The sequence below is a fragment of the Archocentrus centrarchus genome, chromosome 11, assembly GCF_007364275.1.
Source record: "Archocentrus centrarchus isolate MPI-CPG fArcCen1 chromosome 11, fArcCen1, whole genome shotgun sequence".
Taxonomy (NCBI): Eukaryota; Metazoa; Chordata; class Actinopteri; order Cichliformes; family Cichlidae; genus Archocentrus; species Archocentrus centrarchus.
This window is the reverse complement of record NC_044356.1, coordinates 6,904,711-6,931,918: the sequence shown is the minus strand read 5'-3', so window position 1 is coordinate 6,931,918 and position 27,208 is coordinate 6,904,711. Positions and strand designations below refer to the sequence as shown.

Genomic DNA, 27,208 nt, shown 5'->3' with positions numbered 1-27,208 from the left:
GTACATGCATGTGTGACCACTCGCCTGGAATACTGTAATGCACTTTATGTTGGTATTGACGGGCTTCAGTGTCGTGGTCCAGAATGCTGCTGCTCATCTGCTGACAGGGACAAAAACATGAGCACACTGCCTCTCCAGTTTAAGATTAACTTTAAAATGTTGTTGTTTACTCTGAAAGTTTTGAGCAGCCTGGCTCCCACAAACCTTTTCCATGTGTACACCTCTCAAAGGTCTCTCCTTGTTGTCCCCATAGAGACTGAAACACTGACCGAGCTTTTGCTGCTGTGGCCCCCAAATTATGGAATAAGTGACCCCTCCATGTAAGGCTGGCCTCCACATGTTTTAAAAAAAAAACACCTTTTCTCTAAGGGATTTCAAGATTACAACAAGACTTGGCTTCTATTCAGCTTTAGTCTTTTAGGTTTTATTTATTTATTTATTTTGTTTACTGTTATTTTTTATTATCTGGTTTGGGTTTTATTGTCTTTAACTAGAAAGCACTTTGTTCAACTATGTTGTCTTGTTTTAAAGTACTCTATAAATAAAGTTGGATTGGATTGTTGGCCACTTTAACAGACGGTCCATAAGATGCACTTTTTCTAGTTTTGTCTCTGTACACATTTACATGCTTATCGTTGCCTATTTGGTGGGTACCCAACTGTGTACAGGCCTCTGCCCAGAATGCATGTTGGGTATCTGGGGGTTTCTTCTTGCATGTGACCAGGCTGCTCCTTTAAGTACTAAGATACCAATACACTGAAATTTACTTGGAGATAAAATCCAATTTAATTATTCACCCTTTAACCGGGGATGTGATTTAACGTGAGATATTAAGTTCTGCCAAAGTAAACACACATGAAACATCAGGGTGAAGACAACCTCGTTTTCTTGTTTCTGCACGTTTGAGCCCGAGGGGGCGGAGCCGTGGACAAAACTGAAACTTTGAATCCAAGTCACAAACAAGAGAAACACAGTTTCATCACTTTATTACAGTAAATATCGTACACACACAGAACAGAGACAGAGTTGTGTTGGTTTCTCTCTCCTTCTCCCTCCGTCGCTCTGCCACAGCGGCCTGCTGAGCCAGAGCGACGCCAAAGTAAACAGATGAAATAAAAACATAAAGTCATGACATCAGTTTAAAAAAGGAGGTAATAACAGAACAGAGTTTCCAGAGGATTTAAACCCGATGTCCGAGATTCAGACTTCCTCAAACTGTCAGTCTCACACACACACACACACACACACACACACACACACACACACACACACACACACACACACACACACACACACACAGTGTAGGTAGCTCCATCTATTTCCAACATTGTGATGATTAGCAGCAATCTGAATGCGCATAACAATAAAAATGCCCACATGTTGAGTCCTAACTGGACACAGTCACAATTTTAAATCCAGCTGGACATTTCTGAGATCGCTCGACCTTTGCACTCGGCCTAAAACTGTCAGAGACCTGCAGCGGAGACACGTTTCCCCTCAATACTGCTCAGTAATCAGTAATCGGAAGCCTGTTCTCGTCCCCGTGACGTCAGTTTGCACTGCTTTGTCAAAGCTGTGGCCCTTTCACACAGCAGGCATCCCTTTGGTGTCTGTGCTGAGACGCTCTGGGTCGAAAGTCATTGATCAGTCCCAACGCACAAACTGTCACAAAACCACAGTTACTGTTTTTAGCCAAACCTTAACCAAGAAGTTTTCAGTGACGAAACCAAACCAACAACCCTGGAAAATATGACACCTCTGACCTCCTTATGAGGATGGAGGTGTTTTCAGTCAGCTGGAGCTGTGGTTGAGCCTCAGAGCACCAATACTGAAGGGCACAGTTTGTGTAATGGGGGAGATGCAGAGGCCCCTGACAAAGCAGCTTTATTCAGCTCACAGGGACACACAAACCTACAAGTGCTTTTTCACCTGCACCACCTCCAAGACAAGAAACACATGATTTCTAAAGCACAACCACACGTGTTACAAAAAAATTTAAGTGGTTTAAGTCTGATAAAAGTCTTGAACTCAAGCTGGAATAGTTACGTTTGAATACAAATTTTAAAAATAAAGAAAACCAAAGGTTGTAACCATTCATCTTGGGGCAGCTCGAGGCGATGTTCCCTACTTCACATCACAGACTGTAAATAAAAGATGGATGTAGTTACTGTGACACCACAGGTGGGGTAGGGGGTTAAACCAATAACACCACCCTGATTTATCCCCCTTTCTGGGCATTACATATAAATCAATCATTATGATGTAGCAGTAAGACTTGAAACTAACGACTGAGTTGATGCACTCATCGGAACGCCTTTACTGAGGTCACAGAGGGCTTTCCCCCAAAAACTTCTACACAGCTGGAAGTCTTTTTGCGACCACAAGTGTCGCCCCCTGCCAGCCACTAAAAAGAATGCAGGTTTAATAGGGCATCCCCACAGGAAGTGACATATGGTGACCACTTACAACATTCAGTGCCTTCAAGCAACAACGAGCATAATTACCACAGCTGATGCCAACTACCAAGAGGGTGAAGGATACTGATGACGGACATATGAAGGGGTGGGAAATACAGGTTACCTAGGCAACTGGAGTGTGGCACGCCCACTGGTGGCCAACCATCATCCACAGAGCAAAAGGCTTCATACGTGGATAGAGCTAAAGGCATTTTTTTGGCTTTTTGCTTCAGACCTGGAAGCTGCGTCCATCTTTTATATACAGTCTGTGCACATAAATCTATGAGTGAAACGAATGATAGTGGTGCATTGTGGGAAATATGGGCTCTGCATTTTGACAGAGAATTACAGTCTGTGGAATAAATAACTTCTATGCCCACTGATCTTCACTGCATTGTTAAGAACCTGTGTGGAGGCCAGACTACACCAGGAGCTAATACTGAGCTAATAATGTAAAGGAGTGCCTTACTTTACCCTTAGGCTTGCTGAGGTTTACCATCTACAGGCACAAAGTTACCGGCTGCTGTAATTATGATGCCTGCACCACCTGCATAAGTCATTTTCGTCCTTTTCATAAAAATGTTTTTCCAATTAAATTGAAAGTCCATGTTTTTCCTCTTTCTAGACAAAGTTGTAGGAAAAGGACCCATTCAGGGCGTAAACTGCTTTTTGCCCTGCGACGCATGAAATTAGTGCAGGTGGAACATCCTGTACATAAACAGCTCTTTTGGACCCGATCACGGTTAAATTAAAGCAACAAACTCCTCAAGTCTCAGTTTAATGATCTGGACATTTCACATTTATTACAGAAATGGATATTTGACATCACTGGCTGGCATCTCGGGCCAGGATGCTGCTGTTACATGGCTCAGTCCTTTACAGTTTAAAGGAGTCATATTAGCTGATCATATTTACCCTCAAAGGTGAGTGAGAGAAGATTATGGAGCAGAACCCTGATAAGAGACTCATTCAGCAGTCAGAGGCCACAGTGGACCAGAGGAGGCATGGATGAGCTACTTTAACAGTTTTGACTGGTGTTCAAGAAAGAGAGAGAGAGAAAGGTCAACAAACACGGGAGTGGCTGTTTTTTTTTTCCATTTTCTCATTTGCAGTATTTACATTTTTGATAGGGAAAAAAAAATATTTACAAAAATGCAGGAACTAAGACAGCTTAATGAGGGAAAATAAGATATAAACAACTCTGTAATAAAAAAGAGGAACAAATAAAAATCAGTGATATTTACACGTGCAATAAGACGGAGGGGGGAGGAGAGCAAGGAAGTAAAATGGCTTCTGAATCCAGCCATTTTTGATTTCTCTCTTCAGGCTTGGTCACAGCTTTTCATTGCCTCAGACAGTCTGACAGCTCTGCGTGTGAACGCCGTCGACCTGCAGAGGTAATCAAACGTGCTGGTTGGACTCTCGACAGCAGAGAAAGCAGGAAGCAGCCGGCTTTAACCCGCCAGAGGCAGCGAAGCAGCTGGCAGGAAAACCTCGGCAGGAAGGAGCGCCTCTCCTCAGATAAAATTAACGTGGATGTGTGTAAGAGAGAAAAAAAAAATATCAGAGCTCTTATACTGAAAAAAAAAAAAAAAGGTGGAAAAGAGCAGGCGGAGGCATGGTTCGATAGTATCAAATATACTATACTACAAACTTTCAAGTGGTCTGTACTGCTTACTAAAAATCAGTATTGTTGGCTGCTCTATTCCTAAAACACTGGCTGTTCAGACTGCAGGTGGGAGCACGCTCAGACACACACAGACACACACAGACACACACAGACACACACACACACACACACAGCGATACATTCTCTGGGCTCCACTTATTTAAAAACCTCATTTTCGTCGGCTCTTTGAAGAAGTGAGGACCAGCAGAACGTCCTCACTGTCACACGGTTAAATCTGAGTTGGTCCTCAAGAAGACAAAAGTACCACACACAGACACACACGCACACACACAGTCAGCTTAAAGGGATTTCCATGCCTGATATTCCTGTTTACGCACAGCTCCATCTGTCTTTGCACCATGATTTCTAAGCAAATCTGACTCTGAATAAGCGACTCCAACTCTCATCCAAAGAGGCTAATAAATAACGATGCTCCTCGTCTGAGCGCTCGTTCGTTTCGCTGCCGTCTTTAATCAGCAGTGAGACGAACGTTTCCGAACTGAGGAGGATTAGAAAACCGTTTCTCTCCACGTCGATATCGGGACAGCCATCTTAATCAATTTCTCTGTAAGTTTTGTTTGAAGTTTCGAGTCTTTTATTTTCTGCACAACTACAAAAACGTGACGAAGGAGCCATCAGCTAATTATGCTTTCAAACCTTTAACAGTCTGAATAAGTGACGTGCCATCACACTGTGACATGAACCCATCCTAAAAAAGGGAGCAGACATCAAAGTGAAGCAAAGCACTAAATTTTTGGTTTAGTTAAAAATATAAAGCCATTAACAGCCAATTTTAACAGAACTAAACTTTCTTTAGGAAAGGCTGAAAGTTTTAAGCAAGCAAACAATGAAAAAATTTTAGATAAATATCCGACTCCACATCACGAGAAGCTTTATGATCTTCTTTCACCACCATCGTCCTAAAAGGTCAGTCTGAGCAGGTGAACGATCACTCACGCTTCAGTCCGCTCATCTAGAAGCACGTCTGATTCATTAAATCCCAATTTCTTAACAACTAACCCAACAGCTCTAAAATATTTTCTGAAAAGTTGTATTTTCACCAAGCTGCCTTTCCTGCAAATACACCAACTGATGTGGGACATTACTAAAAAATAAAAACGTGATTAAAAACTGAGTTTTTAAAGATTTAAATGAACCCTAAAGAAACTAAGACTTCATCCTCACTGGGTGCACTAAGGTTTGTCAGCGGAGCATCTGTAGGGCAGGTTTTCCAAGAAACAAGTCAAAGTGAGATCTACCTGGTACTGATCAGCTGACGGCCGGAGGTTCGATTTGTACCCCAAGCACGTGCGACTGTCCCTGCATCTGTTCTCCCACCCTGAGTTAAATAAAAGTCTCACCGTGACAAACTGAAGGGGCCAAATTTAGTTGTGTTCAGGCAGTGTGCAGTCCACCCCTTACTCATTTAAAAACACTGAATAGAAAAATAATAATCTTAAAAGTGAGAGAAAAAAAAAAGACTAGACGACGATTTCGATTAGCCAAATAAATAAAAAAGAAAAAATAATTAAAAAAAGCTTATATTACAGAGGACCAGCCCCCACTATCGAACCTTCTCATACCACCCGAGCAGCAGCGGGACGATTCGGTGTGTGTGTGTGTAACAATCTCCTGCCATAGTTTCGACCCTGACATTTAAACAACGAAGAGTTTGCTCAGTGGATTTACCGCACAGATCATGGAAGAGGAGAGCAAAGCAGCACGAAGGACAGCTGTGGAGAGCGTGTGTGTGTGTGTGCGTGCGTCTGAGAAAACAGGGTGAGGCTTGCAGGCAGGTGGGCGACAAGCTGCTTCAGATGCTGTTGAGAGATCCTGGTACTGAACTGTGCTGAGATGAATCTGAACCGGTACCATCTGAAGGAGAGAGGAAGAGGAGACGAAGGTACAGTTTGAGTTTCGCAGCAGTGCAGCAGGAAGCAGCAGACGTCACAGAGTCTCAGTCTGACACCTTTCATGGGGAGTGCTGCCATCTTGTGTCAGGAAAATACATTTTTTTTCCATTTCAAATGATTCCTGTCTTTAACCCTCACGGTATTTTAGGGATTATTATATTCTATACCGGAATACTTGTTCATGTTTATCATACCTGCACTGTTGATATGAAGTGTTCTTTCATTAACTGCATGAACAAAATTACATTTGTTAGAATCCCAAAGAGTAACCTCAGCCTCCTGATGGGCACTAAAGCTGCTGCAGGTTTATGTTACAAGCAATAATACATAAAAAGGTTTTTGGTTTCATTGTAACTTGATATTTGATCATATGTATTGGTAATTATTTCAACATTAAAGAAGGAACCAGAACTAACAAAGCAGCTTTAAGATTACAGGTCAATCTTTAACTGTCACCATGAGCTTATGTAGAGGACATCTTTGTATTTGGTGGGAAAAGGATTTAAACTGTTCTCCTGAGCCAAAGGAAAACTGTTACTAAAGAACAACAACATGAAATCAGTGAAAACACATGGATGTTACAGGAGGGTGTGAGCAGACTACAATCAGGGATAACAAGCTCAAGGAGCTTTCATTCAGCTTTGTGGGGCGATCAGTGCTCGATTAACGAATGCCCTCTGGGACAGAACAGCTTCTGAAGACACAACCAGGAAACGTGACAGCAGCGAGGAGCTGGCAGCAAAGCTCCCAGCTGACTGCTGTCACAGCCATGCTAACGTATATGCAGCATATTATAAAGGATTTGAAGTATCTGCACAGCAGCACTTCAACCATCCAGAGCTACACAAACAGACTTTGAAGAAGACAATGACCGTATGCATATATTATATTATATATATATATAAAAAAAAAAAAAAAAAAAAAAATTAAAAGAGCCCCCCCCCCTCCACTCCAAGAATCACCGATTAACCTGATTCTCAATTTAGCTGAATTTTTGATCAAATATGGCTGCATAATTTAAAAACCTAAAGACAGTTTTAAGACTTTTAAAATTTTCTGAACCCCCCCCCCAGCAGAAAACCCTGATATTGACAGTGCCAGTAAAATTATAATAAGAGTTTCCCACCGTGGGCAGAAGCAGCTGTGTGAGAGCGAGCGTGAGGAGGAATGAGGATTGAGTTCAGCTGAGGCTGGATTGACAGCTCTGCAGAGAATAAAAGGAGAGTTTATATTTAGCGCTGAGTCGTAAGGAGAGCACAGTGTCATTCAACAGGAGAGCAGAGAGGGGCGCTGCCTTAACTGGACCACCCCAGAGGTCGCAGAGCATACCTGTGGTGCTGAAGTTGAAGAGCATCGGCAGTTCTCGGCCGCTGGGCAGCCGCGTGTTTGGCTGACGCAGCTCGTCGAAGAAGGCGTGTGCGCAGGCCTCTAGCGGGGAGAGGCGCGAGGCTGGCGTGTACTCCAGCAGCCGAGAGCAAAGGGCAATGGCCTCTGGGGGGGTGCGAGGTTTAAACACCTGAGGAACGACGACAGCTTTATTCAGAAGTTCAGACATCCACCAAAACATCAGAGCTAAACAATTAGTGTTTTTCAGCATGTTTAACAAAAGTCATGCGATGCAGGGTTTCCTTTAGTGTTAACACTTGGACGTTAATCCAAAATGACAGTTACAGGCGCCTCTGTGGAGGAGCTCTGCATCTCCAAAGGCAGCAGCAGGCAGCTGTGGAAGCAGAGAGCCAGCTGCTTTGTAGTAAATTTACAAGGGAGTCTTCTCCTGGCTGCATGCTGCGCATATAATCTTCAGATGTCTCATTTAATCTAACATTAAAACACCTCAACTCTCAGGTTTGAACAGCCTGTGTGGCCCCATCATCTCAGCCACAGGACCTCTCTTCTTTTGTTCTAGTAAAGTCGTGCAGTGCAGCTGCTTTTCACAGAGGATATAGTTTTTCTTTTTTTTTTTTTTTGAATCCTTCTTATAGACTTGTGGTGAATTATAATCTGTATGCATTGAGAGCTCAAATACACAAAAACCCAACTTGAGACAAACGTATACAGACCGTGTTTTTCTGAGTCTAAGGTCGTTTTTAAAGGGGAAAAAGGTCTTTAAAGGGTTTGAAAAGTCAATAAACCTACTGATAAACTGTTTATCAATAGGTTAGAGTTGTGAGCCTGTCATATCAGCAAAAGTGATGTTGCAACTGCTGGTGTGCGCCGTGCTTTGGGGTCTCAGTTTTTCTAGCCTGGTGCCGAGTTGGAAACGAGCGTGTCAACTTTTCTGCAACGTAGCGATGCACGCAAAGGGAGGTGCTGCAACAGCTCAAAAAGACATGACAATCTGGAGAAAACCTCCGCGACTGCTTCGTTTCCTGTTTTGACTTCTTCTGCACCAGCGACGAGGTTGCAACACCTACTGTTTAGGAGAGAACTGTAGCGAGCCTCAAACACCCATATAAACATTGACAGGGCTGTGATGTCAGCAGCACCGCTGCAGTGACCACAAACGAGGCTCCAGGACTTCAGGCAACCGAGACTTAAATTGAGAGATGCACTAAAGACCAAACGGCTCCCATCTCTGCTGCACTACAGTGGCTACCTGTTAGATACAGAAATGATTTAAACTTTTATCAGTCACTTTTAAAGCCTTACATGACCTCTCACCCCCCGTATAAACCGAGTCACTGCCCACATTCCTCGGGACAGATTAAAGGACATTTAGACATCCTGCAGCTGAGGCTAGCAACTTCTACTTTTAGATCACTTCCTAAAACTTGGGCAGAAAGCATTTTTTTCCTTTTTAAACAAATTATTGATTGATTGATTAAAAAAAAAAAAAAATTATCTTCCATATTATTCACAGTTGATTCAGGCTAAATTTTTATTTTGATTTATTTATTTTAACTGTATGTGCTCATTTTTGACTGATCATTTTTTGTAACTATGCTCTGAAAAGTGCTACAAAGTAAATGCATTATTATTGTTATTTCCCTCATACCTACCCAACCAACACCTATAAAGCTGCAGCTTTTTGCAAACATTTGGTCCTTGCTCCTTTAAGATTATAATCAAGAATATTTTGTTTTTTGTTACCCAGAAAAAAAACATCTGAGGCAACGCCTCATAATAAATAAAAAGTATTCACGTTATCAGATTATTTCTCAGTTTCAGGACACTGGATCGGTCTTACGCTGCACCTGCAAACTGGATCGAGCTGCGTGTGCTGCTGTGATCTGCCCCCAGGTGTTTGCTTACCTTGGTCCATGGATGCGCTTTGATCTGAGGGAACTTGAATTCTGTGTAGTTTGGATTCATCTCTCGAATTTGTTCCCTCGTTGGCGTTCCTAACACCTGAGAACAGACAGAAGGTGCATGAGCCGCTTACTTCAGACATACAGAGTGTGTGTGTGTATGTGTGTGACTGATTGTAAATAATACAAATGAATGGTGCAAGGAGACAAATCTATATTCACCTTGATGATCTCCACGAGCTGGTCGACCCCGCTGTCGCCCGGGAATATGGGCTGTCCGAGCAGCAGCTCTGCCAGTACGCAGCCAGCTGACCAGATGTCGATGTTTGCCGTGTAGTCCGTGGCACCAAAAATCAGCTCGGGGGCGCGGTAGTACCGGGAGCAGATATACGACACGTTGGGTTCGCCCCGGACCAGCTGTTTGGCACTGAAGGAAACACAAGAAATCACATTAAATGCTAAATAGAAAAAAATAGAATTGGTTAGAAAATGTGACACGAGGCCTCCGTGGTTACATTCAAGATCAATGTGTGCCTATATTATACTCCTGGATGATACCTCTGTGTGCAGGTAGTAAGAGGGTCTACGGTTGTTGGAGAGCATCTATAGTTTGTCTCTGAGTGAACATGAGAAATGTAGACCCTTTCCCTGCCGTCTGTAAGCAGCTTTAATGATCTACCATAAGAGTACCGGATGACTCGGTCACCTTTTATAAAATTTGCAAGTCAGCCTATTTACTGTTTTGAATTATCTTTTTTATTTCTAGCGGATTAATGCAGTTGAGGCAGAGTAAGACTAACACTTTCTTCCACACCACAGAAGCACTTTCACTTAACAACATGTTAATTTAACTGACTGCACACAGTAATTACAGTTTGATCTTCTACCAAACGCGTGATTATCATCTGCAGACACTGAGGAGATCATTAGCACAGCTGATATCACAGAGCTGGAGGGGAAAAAAACCAGCTGTGCAGCTGGGAGCTTAATGGGTGAATGACCTTCGGCTCTGAGTGTAAACATGCAAGAGACCGTCAGGTGGTACCCAAATGTTTTTAGGCATATTGATGTAATGCTGTTGCAGTTAAATTAAGTCCTAGGCTGCGTGAAGATCTGCTCAGGCAGCTCACCTGCCAAAGTCACACAGCTTTAGGACGGCAGTTTCTGGGTCAACGAGCAGGTTTTGGGGCTTGATGTCTCGGTGACACACTCCTTGGGAATGGATATAAGCAAGACTGCGAAACAGCTGGTACATGTACACCTGAGGAGGTCAAAATGAAACAAAGCAAACATGAGTGGGAATAATAGTATAAATATTTTGCCATTTGTGCTGGAGACCTGAGGATGTGCTGAGTGTGAGAACCAATAAAAAATATTGTTGAAAACAAAGAAAAATTGGAGCTTCACAGTGTTTGAAACAGTTGAAGACTCCTTGCGAGTTGTTTAAGAATAACCCGCTGTAAAAACTTCAGAAAAATACTGTGAGTTTGACAGCATGTTTTGAAAAGAGCAGGAAAATGACCTTCACGTATATGATAGGAATGATGCTCTTGGCCTTGTTAAAATGTCTGGCAACCCTGTAGACTGTCTCAGGGACAAAGTCCAGCACCAGGTTGAGGTACACTTCGTCCTTCTGTACAGGATGGAGAGATGGACACAAGGAACTGATTAAAGCATTTATGACAACCAAGCAAACAGACCGACCGGCCTGCTGTGACCTTCCATGCTGACACATGAGTCAAAGCTCTTTAATAACATTGTTTCCAGTAAGTTACTTCTGCAACATTAAATCTGATTCTATATTTGTCAGTACAAGAAACTGATTGCTTCCCTTTTTCTTAGGGTGTGGGTATTTTTTTAATGCTATATCTGAGAATTTTTCTATGCATTATGAACATGTGTCATTTCCTTTTTTTTTTTTTTTTTTTTTTTATATAGTGAAAATAAAGTACTGCTTAGAGGGGCTGAATTACTTTGTCAGTTTTATTTAAACCATATAGTACCGTATGTTTTGTTTGTTTTAACATCTCTTCTAAAATAAAGGGATATTGTACAGGCAATTTTATTTTATTTTTTTTACCTTCTCACCACTGGAGTAGAAGAAATAACGTAATCGGACAATGTTGCAGTGGTCCAGCTTCCTCATGATCTGTAGTTCCCGATTCTGCAAAAACAAGAAGACACACGAGTGGGAGGGGAGAAGCAAAAGTGGTCTAGATTATGAAGATAAGACAACAGGAACTACATTACAACCATACCTTGAACCTCTTATCCTGCAAAACCTTTTTGATGGCCACCATCTCCTGTGTGTCGATGAGGCGAGCTTGGTACACCACACCAAACGACCCATTGCCGATGACCTGTGAGGTTTTACAGGACAGTCAGGCTGAAGGAAACGCTCTCAGCCCGTCAGGTGATCAAGTACAGATGTTTAATAAATGTCCTGAAAGCTGCAGCTGCTCGTTTTTCCAAGCCTTCAGCACTAATAAATTGGATCTATCCATTTTTGACAGACTGACTTTTTCTGGAGTACGTTTCAAGCCTGCAGCACTTACAACATAGAGACTCCTCAGCAGGGATGCGTCACTCTCACAACCAAGAATCACAGCTATAAAATGGCAACCTCAATGCGATGATCTTTTCACCCTTTAGTCGAGGCTATTTTCATGTATAAAACTGAGTAGTTTGTACTGTATAAATTTAACAGTAGTTTCTCATGCCTAAACCTCAGTTTATAGTGCCTAACCAAATCCCATTAATAATGACCCAACTGTGGTCCCTGTTGCGAGCACCAAAACGAGAATCAGCACACAGAGAAACCGTCCCTGAACTTTCTGTTTGCATCCTTTGATAACACCGGTATTAAAAACGTGATTATGCACAGTGACAGATGTTTGCTATCAGATTTTTTTTCTCTGGGGAAGATTCGTGCCAAATTATACAAACATACTAATTTATTTGTACGCAACACAACGACAACGTTCCACTGCTACGGGTATCGGACGAGTCTAAGTATGTCTGATAAGCCTAAACAATGGTTCTACTGGCTTTAGAATAACAAGTGTGATAAATCTGAATTTACACACACCTACAAAGCCATTAAGTAAAGTGATAACAGCCTGGCTCAATGCAATACTTTTCTTTGTGTAGTTTCAGGCTGCAACTGACACAGTTATGTCACGTTTTCAGAAGAGACAAGCAACAGAAAGTAGGCTACAAGGTGCACTTTTAAAGGGGGGGGTGTCGACCTTTAAAAATGACAATAAACTCAAAAGTTTTATTACTAGAAATATGCTCAAAGGAGAAAGGAGATGTAATTCCACTGTGAGGGTTTTCATCGTGGAACAACAGTGCCATAAAAATCAAAATGTGCATTTCACTTTTAATTTTCAAAATAAGGGTCTACAGGGATATTTATGAGGACTACATGTGTAAATAATTTTCTCGTCTGCTTCTTTTTTGGAAGGTAGAATAGCTTTAGAGAAGAATGAGAAGCCGGGCACGTATGAGCATCGTTTCTGTCTCTGCTTGGTACACCGACTGTGGGCTTCATGTGCTCTTCAGTGTGTGTGTAACATGCAGAAGCTGATTAAAACCGACCCAAACAGACAGAAAGAAGAGGAGGAGGAGAGGGCTGGGACAGAGACAGCTGTACAGAGGTTCTGTTCAGTCTTTCTTTCTCACCTTGATGTCAGTGTAGGACACTTCCTGTGGGCGGTCCGGTCCCTGACCCGGTGTGGCCACGACGGTTGTCACCTTCCCGCTGTCTCCTAGGGAACAAGCAAGAGGCGTCCCATGAAGTGAGGATTGAGAAATTAGACCCATTAATGAGACGTAAGGAAATGAAACGGCTTTAGGGGACAAACTGAGCAACACGCCTCACATTCAGCTTGCCGCCAGCAGCCTTTACATCTGGGCCGTCTCTCCACTGGCCGGGTGATTATTTAGGTTAATGACAGCCTGTGAATGAATGTCAACTTTACAAAACCCTCCAAGGAAGGAGGAGGAAAAGGCAGAGTTCATATTCAAGACGCTGTGACTAATTAAACTGGGAACGGACCCAAAAATAGGCCAGCCACTTTCTTTGTCCTCATAAACGGTTTTAAGTCATAACAGCCGAACATAAAAGGATTATTTTGTAATATCATCCAGTTATAATCAAATATGTGCCTGCAGGGTAACTGACTGTGGTTCTGCGCTCATTTATTGTTTACCTGCACTGTTCAGTGATTAAGCTGCTGACTTTGGTTTGCAAACGTAACTTCACAATTTTCTGTTACCGTCAGCTACTGTTCGCTCTCTAACGGGCACATAAACATGACCCGGAAATCCAGCAAACAGGGCTGAAACTGACCTTATCTCTGAGGTAGGAACTAGCTGAGGTACGACCGCAAAAACTGAACCGTGGACCGAAGGATGGAAGCAGGTCCAGGCTCTTACAGAGCAGGAAATATCAGGTTACTGCAATGAAGAAATTAAATGCATGTTTTTTTTATGTTGAAGTCTCTGGACTCCTGAAGTTGCCTAAAGTTGAAAAACAAAGGGAAACACAAAGCAAAAGTTTTCCTCAACAGTCCAGCTTGAATTAAGTTAAAAAAAAGCGATCCTCCTCACAGGATGATACGTCACCGTCCTTCATATGTCACTCTGTCCTTATTAGAGATTACCACTGCGTTTAAAGTCTTGGCTTCGACCAAATGAAAATCCCCAGGACTGTGATTTAAACATGTTTTTTCAGAGTGGGGTTTAAATTACTCAGGGTTAAAAATGTCTAATTTTTGTTTAGCAAATGGACAGGTCTTTGCTTTGACTACATGCGGATCAACAATCCTTCACGCAACAGCCCTAAAGACACATTTTGAGCCTGGAAAACCCTCCAACAAACTGTATCAGCAGGTTTCCCAGACACGGATTAGGCCGAGACCCAGTCTAAAAGAAAAATTGTTGATGGTCTGGGACTAGGCTTAATCCATGTCTGGCTCAGGATGGGATTCTCATTTCTCAAAGTGGCCCTCAGCAAATCTGAATATGAAACCTGCTTTAAACTTAATTTTCCTGTCTGATCTGTGCTGTTGAAACAATGGAGCAGCACTCTGTCACGTAGCTGTAATGATGCTGTATCGCTGCCACTCTGTCCACACACTTAATGCTCTATTTACCAAACAAGACAACGCACTTATTGATATGGTCCCGTTTCACACAGAGCTGCATGTCCTGGTGTTCCTGCACATCCACACAGCAAACGGTCCTGGTTCTCCAACAGGCACAATGACAGCATCTGTTAAAGCTGAAACTGTGAGGCCTAGCTTAATGACTGGGTTCCACCTATGAACACTGATGAATACGCACACCAGTCCAGGTTAAAAGCAGCACCATCAGTGATGCTGCGCCTCCTTTTTCCTCTTTTCCTGCTGCTGTTTATTTTTTTTCCCCACAGGCTCGTAACTAGCCCGGGGCTGATAATCTATCACGATAAAGATGAAGCCTCCTCTCTGTCAGAGTTCCTGATTCATCGCCGCTTCACGGTTCATTGTTTTCATACCAGCGCTGCATTGTGTGTCACCGCTTGGCTTCCTGTCTTTCACCTGACATTCACAGACAGGAAACTCGCGTCTCCAGGAGGAAATAATCCCTACACGCATGCCATTATTCAAACTCTGTCACACCAATGCCAATACAGTTAGTGCTTTTTAAAGGCTGATATTCAAGAAACATGTTGTATCCGCTTTAACCTTCAAGTGAAGTCAAATATGACCTGATATTTATATGCCACTGGGATATTTCCAATCATAAATGTTTCCTAATTTGAATTTGTTTGTATATTTGTACACTGTGTTTGAAACTGGCTCATAGATGACAGAAGCCTTGATTTTGAGTGTTTCTCTACAATCGTCTACAAACCATAGATTCAGTTTGAAACAGAAGCATGGAGGTAACAGAGGATGAAAAACATCCTGACTATGAGAATTTTATGGTAAATGTCACCATTCATCCACATTTTGGTGTTAAAATAAGAAGAGCATCCTGTACACACCTTAAGCTTCACAATGTTTCTTTTCTGGTATCATCGACATGAATAAATTGTGTTTGTAACGGTGCGCTCACACCAAGTTTCTCCTCGTTGCTTGTGGGAATACAGTTGTGCTAGAAGCCTACGAGTATATGCAGCCAGCGGGGGAGTCGCTGAAATCAAAACATATTTTCAGAATTAACCATCGACTCCTACGCTCCGGCTTAGTCCTCTCCTTTCTTCTGTCTAAACAGCCGAGGTGAACCATTCAGCTCCAGCTGCCATCAAACAGCGTCAGTGAGCTTGTGACTGTCAGTGGTTTCAGGACAGTCTGATCTGATGGGCTTCACCTCGCAGCAGAAGCCCATTTTACACCAAAGCAGAAATATCTTAAACATGAGTGAACAAGAATTCGCCTCCTCGATGGAATAGGCCTCATCACACAAACGTTGTACGATTGCTTCATGATTACTGTGATCGCACCATTAGAAAAGAATCAGAGCTGCAGCCCCCTGGTGGGCTGTGAGAATAATTTTTTTAAATACATATGTTTATTGAAACTGTCAAACTAAAAGTATTAGCTCCCGTGCATCACTTTGAAGCTGATGCTAGCTGCTTCTGAACATTACAGGCTTCGCCGCGTCAGTCACATTTCTGTGGGCTGCAGAAGACTTTAAAGTTACTGTGTAAAATTTTTATGCGGTCAAATTAATTCTGAATAGAGCTCCTCTTGGCAAAGTCAATGTGTTTGACACAACAGAGGATTGAGATCAAAATGCAGAACAAACAATAAAATACTGAACTTTTTTCTTAGCCCTTCCAATTCAAATGTGTAATCCTAGCTATGGTGGCCACTGTAGGACAAACATGTTTTAGTCAGCCAACAGTGATTATAAAAAAAAAAAAAAAAAAAAAAAATTAGACTGTACCTCATAACGGTCGCAGCCAGCTGGCATATTTCTACTACTGTTGATGTAAAAATAAATAAATAAATAAATAAAAATGTGTACACACTATATTTTAACATATTTGAATAAACAGCAAAACAGCAATAAATCAGGAAATTTAAAAAAAAAAAAAAAAAAGTCAAATATTTTGTGGTATTTTACATTTTTAAATGTCGTCTTAAAAACTGGCCGCTGTTCATCTGTAGTGACTGCACTCGGATATCAAACTGACTCCAGACCAGATCTGCCCCGGAGGTTTTTTGCTCTCTCAGCAGGCCGTCAGCTCCTCGCTTACCTCAGCTGTCAATATTCGGTGAAAAGCGCACACCTTTATTTACTCTGGAAGAGGCTGTAAAACTTTGAGAAAGGAGCCTGATGTGAGTCGATGAGCCAGTCAAGCTTAACATCTGTCCAATGACGGCGATACTGAGGTGAGTTATTAAATACATCCTGAACTTTTCTGTCGGTAAACGCTGCTGTTGTTGCTGCTGTTAGTAAATAAACTCTAATTACATTCTCACATTTCATAAAAGCATTTATCAGAGGGAAATTGTGATTTGTAGGAAACTTGAGCCTAAGATTAGCTGCCACAATGGTAGCTTATCACCAGTTGTTTAGCCAGCTCGCTGTCAACTGACTGAAGACGGGAGAGCTGAATGTCTAATCTGCTGCAATAAGTAACTGCAAAAAAATCAGGAATGAATGAGCATGTTTGTGCACATCTTCATGTGTTACAGCCCTGACTTCGGTTCAGGAGCTCAGGCTTGAGGGGAGGAGGACATTTCATTAAGACGCCGTTCACGTTGTGTCACCACGTTTTCGCTTCTCTGGTGAAGGGGACCCCTTCTCAGACGATAAAACACAAGTATGATCCTTCACATCTTGAGTTTGAAGGTGCAGACATGAATTAAAATTTTCCTCCACCGCACAAGCATGCATGCCTACACCTACGAGTTCTCTTCTCCTCCACCTTTAGCGTACTACGTACGTGGCTGGGCTTTAGCCGCACACATAAAATGCGATTACGCAGAACAGTGATGACCACCTTGGCCCCTGTATTCAAGATGGCGGGGCAACGTGGTGACCTACACAAACCTTTACATATTTTTAATGGATTAATTCTAAGTTCATGAGAATGAATCAATTTGTTGGAAGACATAATTATACACTAATCAATGTACGAGTACAACATTCTTTTGTATCGATTAAATTGACTCAAAAAAATAACTGCAACTTTAACATTTCACACTAAGCTGCTGCAGTCTGAGGTTTGGGATAAATAAATATGATGCTGCTCGTGCAGTTCATGTTTTTTAAAAACTCCTTTTTATAGAAGAAGAATTGAAAAACATATTTAATTACATTACAAGAGAAACCCAAATAGAGCCGTTCTGTACAGAATAAAATGGGCGTCATAAATAACATCACTTGGTAATTTATTTGCTACAATAATTTGGTCACCTGAGGTTTAAACTACGCAACAAGAAGCCTGAGAATTATCATAGTTAAGCAGCAGGTTTCTGTGTTAGTATGTTTACACACAAGAAACAAACTGCACTTAGATGAACTCCATGCTTTAAAGCAAAGTAGTTCAAGAGAATTAAGTTTACCTTATTAATATGCAGTTTAATGCAGCATCTTCTTAAAAAAAAAAAAAAAAAAAATCTAACCAGGGCATCTGCTCTGTAGGGAGAACTGTTGATGAAAGAATGAAGCTGCTATTGTTTCAGATTGCAGTGCTCATGTGACGGTTCACCACAGTAAAGAAAAGAAAAGGTCCACTTCCTGGTGCACAGAGGTTACAGCTGTCAGTCAACTGTAAGCTGATTTACATCAAATTTACATAAACTCATGGATGTTACCAACCTCGTGATCACCTCATGCCCGAGGTGATCACGTGACCACCGGAAATGCCTCTGCAGTGTTTCACAGAAGATTCAACACACATCAGCTGACAATCTGACGCCCGTCCATCCATTTTAAAGCCTGTCTGGCTCACAGGAAGGGTGGCCCGACACTAACAAACTACACCTCTCTGTGAAGCATGTTACTGATTAGGGTTTGTCTTGCACAGACAATGTTTTTTAACCACCCACCAATGATGCTTCAGACAGAACCAAAGGAAAAGCACCACAAAATAATTTATTTAATCTTGTGTTCACTGGGGTATTGTGTACTCATTTATAATTAACATTTGTGTTTAGCAAAGTCTCAAAAAGCAGGAAATCCACAAACACGATCAAATAAGTTATCCTTAACTGGACGCAGACTAATCTTTCATACATGCACACCACAACCTGCTAATGTAGAGAGGTAGTCTGAAATATTCATACTGTTAGCTTTAAAAATAAAATAAGTCACAATCTACACAGGATACAGGCCTGGCATCAATCAGAAGGACAAACATCCTCCATTTTATTTAAATAGGTTTTCTGAACGTGCTCACTGAGAAACGCCAAAAATAAAAACTAAAATGTTTTTAAGGTGATAATCTTTGTCTGTTCCTGTATTCCCCTTTTCTATGTGAATAACTGTTAAAACTGCACGCATCTATAGATCCAAAATGTCTTTCTGAGCCACATGTTCCTTGCTAGACTCACACGCACTGACATGACACACAAGTCGCAAACAAAATGTGGTCCCACATTTTGACGTCTTCATCCCTTTGAGGTCTACCTCCCGCCACGAGGACCCAGATAAGCCGCAGGAAACGGAGGGCTGGACGCCACCAGTGAGCAAACACATTTCAAAACACGTTTAATTTTACTTTAAAGGCAAACTGTGTCCGTTTCCAGCTTGAGTCCCATTTCTTCAGCTTTCACTGGTGCAAGTCTGATGCTTCAGTGCTCTGAATTTCACACACTGTCCAAAGTGACAGTAAGACAGGCAACGTTTTCATATCATTTATCCAGCATCGACTGCCGAGGATTTGCATAAGCAGGACAGTGAAAGTAGAAAACACACCCTAAACTGTAATTTCTCATTATAAAACTTCAAGCAGTGCCACCAATGAATTAGACTTTGTGCTCGAAGCAGTCCTGAGACAAATCCTGGAGCTGCTCCACAGACAGTGAAAACTGGAACAACTTCTTGGATGCAGCAGTGACAGCAGCCGGCAGGGTAATTATACTACAGAAATGCTCTGCATCGTGGAAGCGGGACCTGGTTTCTCTCTCTTTGAATGGAAAACCTCTACATTACACAAAAATATCCACGCACTGTCAGTCATCACATGACACTGGCATCAGTTCTGATGCTGGTATTTGAATTTCAAAGAGAGGGATGTCACCATTAGAAGAAAAAAATATTTCAGTGATTATATAAGTATTAATAACAGCGTATTTCAGCAAAAATGTAATCTCAGAGGATTACAGTACACGGCACCTCTTCAGTCCTACTTCAAAGACATGTCAGGGCTTGTCAGCTCAGGAGAGGTGCATTCACACAGGCTGCCTTAATGCAGAGAAGTAAGGGTTTCACAGCATCTCCACACCAATAAAAACGATTTTAGCAGAAAACCAGGAGGGTAAGCATCCTGTTATTTAATCTACCAATAAGCCTATAAGGTGGGGGATTTTTCATTTCATCTCAAGAGTCACTTTCCACCTGCAAGGATCACATTTGGAGCAAGAGACTGAACTTAGACCATTATAACAGCAACAAAAAGGCCTTAATGTTACAATAAAACTCACTTCCAGTCTATGTTATAACAACAGCTCCACTAACGAGATTTAGGTGCAATCTTTGACTCAGAGCTTAACTTCTGATCTCAAGTCTGCCTTTTATTGCCTCAAAAATGTCACAAACGTGAAATAATTTCTTTAATTTTCCCGAGTGACCGAGTGAAACTTCAAGCTTTTAAAGCAGGCTTGAATACTGTAATGCTCGGCTATCTAGGCTAAAAAAAACGAAACAAAACAAAAACCGCAGCCTGAGTGCTCAGGACAAGATGGAGAGGATGCATTAAAGCCCTACACTTAACGCACTTCATGGTCTTGTGCTGCACATACGCAGCCTTTTTCCTGCATATAAAACAACCAAAGCAGTTTTGGCTTTCCTCCCCAAGAAAAAAAAAAAAAAAAAAAAAAAAATATCAACAGGACCGGGATCTGAAAGTGTTTTTAAGTTGAATTTTTGTAAGTGGGGTTAAATTAACTAAAAACCCAATTAACTCCTAAAATACATGTTAGATTATTGTATGGCCACAAAGAGACAGGAAAATGTTTAGACTTTTGTTTAGTAAGGTAACACAGACACAGGTGCCTTATCTACATTGGGAGAAATTGTGCTTACATGCACAGTCACCGCTGCCCTCAAAGGCCTGATGTGTCTTGCGTGTTTACAGAATATACTCCAGGATACCAGGTGGGGCAACTTTTTTATACCCCAGTCACTGAAATACAGAATTTAAAACCCTCCTCCCTCTTCAGTCCTGCTTGTGATTAAGAATGATTTATAGCCATAGCTTACCACTTTTTAAATTATCTTTGCTGTATTTAGTTTGCAGAATCTGATTAATTTTAAATCCCTTTCAAATATTTATCCAGCATTACTTCACTGTATTCCCATTTTTTCAGTGCATGTATGCTTAAAAAAAAAAATTGGTCTTATAGTTTAAGCTTTATAAAAATCTACTTTGCTTTTTTATTTCAATTGTTCCATTTTATCAGCTTGTCTGTCATCTGTGAAGCACTATAAATTAACTTTGGATTGTCTGAGCTCCATGTCCATATTTTAATTTTAACCCCCAAATCACTTCATTCTCTGTCATATGGCAGGGCTGTTCCTGGTTCACAATGATCAGTTGGCTGACTACACAAGCAAGCACGAGAGAAGTTTGGGTGTCTTTCTGTTATTTGGGGGCATTTAATGAACAAAAATGTATTTAAAGCTTGTGTATTATAAACCCACTCACATAAAAAAAAAAAGAAAAGAAAAGAAAAACTTGTTAAAACACAGTCCTGGTGAAATATTCAGGAAAACCCCTGCATGTATGAGTCTATACGGGTAAATCCTGCCTCTAAATATAGCTTCCAGGTTGCTCAAACATGACAAAAACAACCATCAATCATTCAAAAGAGTATCTTTAAACCGCCAAAGGCAACATTTGGACTTGAAGGCCCAGTCTGTGTTGTTCTGCTGTACAGAAACCAGGGATCACACTGCTTTGAACCCCCCCTCCCCTCCCCTTTTCGGGCTCTAATATCAAGAGACGCGCCTGTGCCTGCTAATGAATGATAAGGTTAGGATTAACGCACACACAGATCTCTGCTTACACCTGCCCCTACAGTGATAAAAGGGCATACAATTATTTCACCTCAGACAGAGGAAACCCACTCCTTGGGCTATGCTGCTGGACATGCATCACTTGCATCCTCCAGGCGTCGGCCACCTGCTGCCAAGCTTTTGTTTTTTTTTTTGTTTCGGCCCCACAGGTGACCTTGGTGAATAGGCAACTTTTCCGCTCTGACCCTCCACCAGTCGACCCAGACTAGCTGATGCCACTCTCTCAGCTACCTACAAAAGAGCCTCCAACGCAGCACTTAGCTTGGGGTACTTCAGTCTAGCTTGGCCACAAAGAACAACAGAGCCGATTTAACAGCTCAGCAGCCACAATGACCACAGTAAATTCAAACTCACCTGCAGCTTTTTTAGCAAATATTAGTCAGTGAAGTAAAATCTTTAATGTGCTTTACTTTTGCTGGGTTAAAATGACATGTGAACCAGTCCTGACACCAGACGGGGTGAAAAGAGCCATCGGCCGGACGGGGAACTAGTAATGTACAAAACAAGTGGCTAACGTTAGCAGGCTGAGTAGTTAGCACGCTAGCAACCTCGTTAGCCAGGTCGCGGAGAAATAATGACTTTCCTCTGCGCTTTGACACACAATGACGGTGTGTAATTTCCAGTTAGCAGCATATAACACATTGTATTGGATCAGCATATTCAGATAACGAGTTGGTAGGTAACTACAACTTACTGGCAAGCTTAAGGTTGGAGCATCCTGACGAGCTGCTGCCGGAGGCCTGCGAGACCCCGGTCTTTCCTGTGCTGCTCCCCACGGCAGCGGCTGATCCGACGGACGCAGCGGCGGCTCCTGGAACACCTGGCGGCTCAGCAAACGAGCTGGTCCTGGGCCGCCCGCTGCCGCTCATATCTCTGTGCAGGGGTCAGGGTTGTTTTTTCACCGGTTTTTCAGCTAAGCGACTATTAATAATGAACAACCGGCAGCGAATGACCGTGGAAAGACACACCGAGAAACACCGCTCCCGTTGCCGCCGGCTGTCTGGGCTTATAGCTGTTGCTAGACACCTAGAAACAGACCGCACGCAAGGCCACCTGGGAGATGGAGTTTGAAGCAGCCGCTACCCAGATTTGCCGCGCTGGCTTTTACAAATCAAAACAACTACAGATTTCAACTCAATTAACGAGAGGAATATAGGCCAAAGAAAGAGCAGCGGCCACAGTTTATATATAAGTAAAATTATAAAATTTGTAGAAAACTAAAACAAAACAAAAAACTACATAAATTACTGAATTTACCTTTTTAGTCTGAAATTTTCACCTCTGCCCTTGACTTTTTATTTTACTTTTTCTGCTTGTAAAAAAATTAATAAAAGTAACATTAATGCTGGAAATACAAATAATACTCAATGACTGATAGCTAGGAGGTTCAGCACTGCAATGCTGGTTACATCTTTAACTGGATTTGCTTTCAATTAAATGTATTTTCTCAATTTTCCATCATGTCTTTGGTGTTATGCCTTACTTGGGTAAACAACACACACAAAAAAGTTTAATGCCACCTAATGAAGGGGATCACCTGTGTGAACAGCTGCCTTCTGGCAAACGATACAGGACAATGAAAGCCCGCACATGCAGGCTGAGAAACAGTTTCTACCCTTGGGCCATTACAACATTAAATATTAGAACAGTAAAGATCATGTGCAATACCACCCCATTGGTTACAACTCTGTGCAGTACCTATCTGTTACTAATATCCAACACATACCCATATCACACATAAGCATCCATACTCGTATTCTTGATAAGTGTATTTATTTACTGATATTTATCCTTAGCTGTGGAAATATAACTTAAACTTATGTGTATAAATTGTTTTATTTATCTTATTCTATTTTTATAATATACTTTTATCCTTATATTGCCGCACAATGGGAGAAGCACCTGTAATTTCATTATATGTGACATATGATGACAATAAAGCTATTCTATTCTATTTTCTATTCCAGCTTCCTGCACAGGTTCTGTTTACCATACTGGAGGCTCTTTGACTGGGTCTCCTTAACTTAACCCAGCTCCTCGCCCAATATGACCTGAATCTGAAAGGCTGCTCTAATCCAATAAGCACTCTCAACACTGATATGCTTGATAAAGGCCAGCTGGAGAAGCACACGCTGTATGTTCCAGGGATTTGGGGGACTTGTCTGGGGCGTTGAGCATGATTTCACTGCCATTATCATTTTGCAGAGACTGCAATCAGTCTGGGATTCATCTCCCACTGACACGAATTCACAAATAAGACAAACACTGTTATAAAATCCAGGGATGTGAAATAAATTCAAGCACATAAGGAGTTGTGTTAGAACTTTAATATTTTCAATATTTAGTCTTTTTTTTTTTTTTTTTGTTTAGAAATATTGCACATGGTCAACATGCCTGCTTATGAGAGAACACTCACCTCGCTCATCCTAAAATTTCCTTCTCCAAAGAAAGGACAGTTTATTTTTAAGCACAATCATACAGTGTACACGCATACATGTGTGTATGCACATATGTCTGTGTGGGTGTGTGCACGCGTGCATGTGATTGCACATGCATGCAGATAGACACTTACAGCCCTACCCCCAAAGTAATGTGAATTGATAGTCTTCTTCTTACCTGTGTATATCCTGAATATATATTCCATATATATCCTGAATCAACTGGGTTTGATAACAGTCAAGATGGCAGACAAAATAGTCATGGTGACTATAAAAATACTGTCTCTAGAGTAGAATATAGAATGTAGATACAATGAAAAATATACTATTGATAATGTTGCTGCGTGGTGAAAGAACGAGAAGTTGGTCGTGATAACACGCTACCTGCATGTGCCAAAACATACACCCACACCCAAACACAGACCTAAATGCACATATATGGAAATACCGGTATATATATTTGTTTTTCACACATCCAACTGTATACAGAGAAATAATAGAGATACCCATAATAATAATAACTACCCCCACTCTTCACCCAAGAAGCAAAGAGCCAAAAAGTGCTATTCAAAAATTGTCTTTGACTTTTAGTAAGTTATACTCTATCTCTTCAACAAGAACAATAATTGCGTGATTCTTTTTTGTTTTCTTTTATACCACACTTACTTACAGACAACAGCTCATCCCTCTCACTATCTGACCGGATTTAATTTCTATGGCACAGAGCCTTGCCCCGAAAAAAAAACAAAATATCCCACCCATTTTCAAAAAAGAAAAAAAAAAGAAAAAAAATTCCTATTGCACCATTTGATGGGAAAGGATAAAGTGTCAAGAAGAGAGGGAAGAGGGGAGGGCTCCAGAGACTGCCCTCCAGTGCTGGTCTAGGATCTGCTTTCCCTGAACTAACCCTAACCAGAACCATCCTGAGCTACATAGCGCTTGACCCGGGACCAGTGCTTAAGGGCACTTTCAGACAACACTTGGGGGAGGGGTCGAGTGGTAAAGAAGGGGGGAGGGGGGGGGGGGGGGGGGGGGGGGGGGGGGGATTGATAACATAAGGAACAAGTTATTATTTTTTAACTACTAAAACAATCTCTAAAAACAATACTTTCCTGATTTAACTTGTGGCAGCCCCCAGACGAGGAGGGCTGCACAAATTGTGCAAACACCTGATTTCAACGTTTTACAAAACGACGAACGCCCCTGCTCCCCCGCTTCTGTGTCTGGTGAGAGATCGTGGAGGAGGGGGGGGGGGGGGCACAGACTGATTTCGTCCCCTTCTTTGTCCAGCGTTTTGTTGTTGTTGTGATTTATTATTTTTTATGCTGGAGAAGAAACACGATAGAGCCACGAGAGAGAAAAACAGGCCACAGTAAAACTGGTTATTTCCACAATAATGAGAGAAAGCAACATCATATCCACGGGGGGGAGGGGGGGGGTTCAGAGAAGTTTGGTTCTCGTCACGCCGTCGTCCTTTTTCACGTCCATCGCCGATTCCTGTCGTTGGAATATGAATCTTGTATCCAGTTTCTTCTTCCGCCTTTTTCTCCGGGCTCTGCTGGGAGCCGGTCGGTGTCGATGTTAACGTTGATTCTTCAAAGCCTCACAACCAAAAGTCTCTTTACATAATCTCTTTATGGTGCCTGTTTGCACAGGTTTTGGGGGTCGCGACCCCCGGCAGACATACAGACATATAGATAATCAGCTCCCGCCAGTGAGGACTCAAGTCTTTCATAATGGCAACAAACTGAAGGTGCAAAGATTGGTCACACTACATCATGACTCCCGCCTTCCTGTGTTTTTGTTTTTCAGGAGCGAATAAGAAGAGTTCATGCTTTCAGTTTATCTTCTCACTACAATCACTAAAAACTGTGCAGGCCGATGGCTTGGTCAGACTGGAGGGGTGGGAGGTGGGGGGGTTGACCGTGTTTGTGTACTTGCGCTGCATAGACGTGTCCATGCACTGCGTGTTTGTGTGTGTGTGTACTGTATGTGTGCTGTCTGTCTTGCAGCATCGAGGGGCTGTGGAATATCAGTGGAGGTCGTTGGGGTTGTGTTTTTACGTCCCGACCACTTTGCTGAGGAGTGGAAGGACGAGAAGGAGGTCAAGTCAATGGCATTTGAGGGTTGGCTGGCTGGCTGGCTGGCTGGCAACAGCAAACTGCATCTGCACAATAAGTGACAAAGTGCCTCTGTGTGTCGTGGTCCTCGGCAGCAGCTCCTGGGGGCTGCCAACCAAGAGTAACAGTCTGATTGTTAAGTGTGTTTGTGTGGGATCATGTGCATGCTGGAGATTACATATGCACCAGGGTTATTGTGTGTGTGTGTGTGTGTGTGTGTGTGTGTGTGTGCGCGCGCGCGTGTGCCAGAGAGAGAGTGTGTACCACAGAGTTTGTGTGTCAAACTACAAACTACTGTACAAATGTGCTGAAAGCAGACCCGGGCAAAAGGGTTAACTGAAGATATTCTGGATACTTGGAAAATAAACGGAGACAACACTACAAGAAGCACTTGACTCATCGTGACTTGCATGTGATTCGACCACGTTTGAGGCGTTTTTTTTAAAGGTCTGATTAGATGATCCGAGCGCGCCTTGAGTAGTTTGAATATTTGTGACCATATTCCACATCTCTGCCCAGGTCTGGTGGAGATTAGTGCCAGTAGAACGGACCTCACTGGTTAGCACACTCCTCTTTCTCTCCCTCTTTGTCTTTCCTCAATTCTTCTGCTCCGTCGCCCTCTCCAGCTTACAATCCCTCGCTCTTCGGCTCCTCGGGGCTCCGCCCTTTGTCTAGCTGCTGCTCTGCCCCTGCGTCCTCCCGGACTGATTGATTGAAAGAGGAGCTGTGGGAAGGGGCGGGGCTGGCTTCGGCCAAAGCTCCGGGCTCGAAGGTTCCCGGCGTGGCTGTCTGCATGATCTTCTGACGGACTTCCCGGATTTTCAGCTGCAGGCACACCTTGTTGGGGAAAGTGTCGGAGTAGCGTGCCTGGAAGGCAGCTGTGGCCTGAGCTGGAGGGAGCAGAGGGAGCAGAAAATTACCACCATGTATCCTGTATCATGACTGCACAGACTATCAAACACACCGTGTAACTATAAACAGATCCTGCTTATTCATATGCAGAAGAAAAGAAGGAAAGCGAGGAGAGTTTTATTAGTAGAAGCATCCTGGATTCACTTGCAGTCCAAACTCTACTGACCAATCACGTTTGAGCAGATTTTGGTTGCTTTATTGGCCATTTT

The 27,208-nt window shown here is 42.3% G+C and overlaps 2 protein-coding genes across 5 annotated transcripts in view; both read right to left on the bottom strand.

Annotated features, from left to right (window-relative positions):
• Window positions 1-5,831: 5,831 nt before the first annotated feature.
• On the bottom strand, window positions 5,832-22,556 carry LOC115787944 (glycogen synthase kinase-3 beta-like). Its single transcript, XM_030740744.1, has 11 exons — window positions 22,224-22,556; window positions 12,971-13,056; window positions 11,545-11,646; window positions 11,367-11,450; window positions 10,809-10,919; window positions 10,417-10,547; window positions 9,509-9,713; window positions 9,291-9,386; window positions 7,368-7,554; window positions 7,165-7,242; window positions 5,832-6,000 (listed from the first exon to the last, which is right to left on the bottom strand). Exons 1-11 carry the CDS (start codon window positions 22,396-22,398, stop codon window positions 5,939-5,941), a joined length of 1,317 nt encoding a protein of 438 aa, XP_030596604.1. The 5' UTR covers window positions 22,399-22,556; the 3' UTR covers window positions 5,832-5,938.
• A 3,856-nt stretch (window positions 22,557-26,412) lies between these two features.
• cica (capicua transcriptional repressor a) overlaps window positions 26,413-27,208 on the bottom strand; it is a 51,284-nt gene continuing 50,488 nt past the window's right edge. For all 4 annotated transcript variants that reach the window (XM_030740621.1, XM_030740620.1, XM_030740622.1 and 1 more), the window contains one exon: window positions 26,413-26,977. In XM_030740621.1, the coding sequence (XP_030596481.1) occupies window positions 26,715-26,977 (263 nt within the window). In that variant the 3' untranslated portion in view covers window positions 26,413-26,714. The remainder of the gene's footprint in view (window positions 26,978-27,208) is intronic.

Excerpts from the sequence above, each read along its gene's own strand:
- LOC115787944 (XM_030740744.1), bottom strand. The coding sequence starts at position 22,398 with ATGAGCGGCAGCGGGCGGCCCAGGACCAGCTCGTTTGCTGAGCCGCCA. Across the intron at positions 10,548-10,808 it reads TTCCTATCATATACGTGAAG|GTGTACATGTACCAGCTGTT; the intron begins GTCATTTTCCTG and ends TGACCTCCTCAG. Across the intron at positions 7,243-7,367 it reads CTTCAACTTCAGCACCACAG|AGCTGTCAATCCAGCCTCAG; the intron begins GTATGCTCTGCG and ends TATTCTCTGCAG.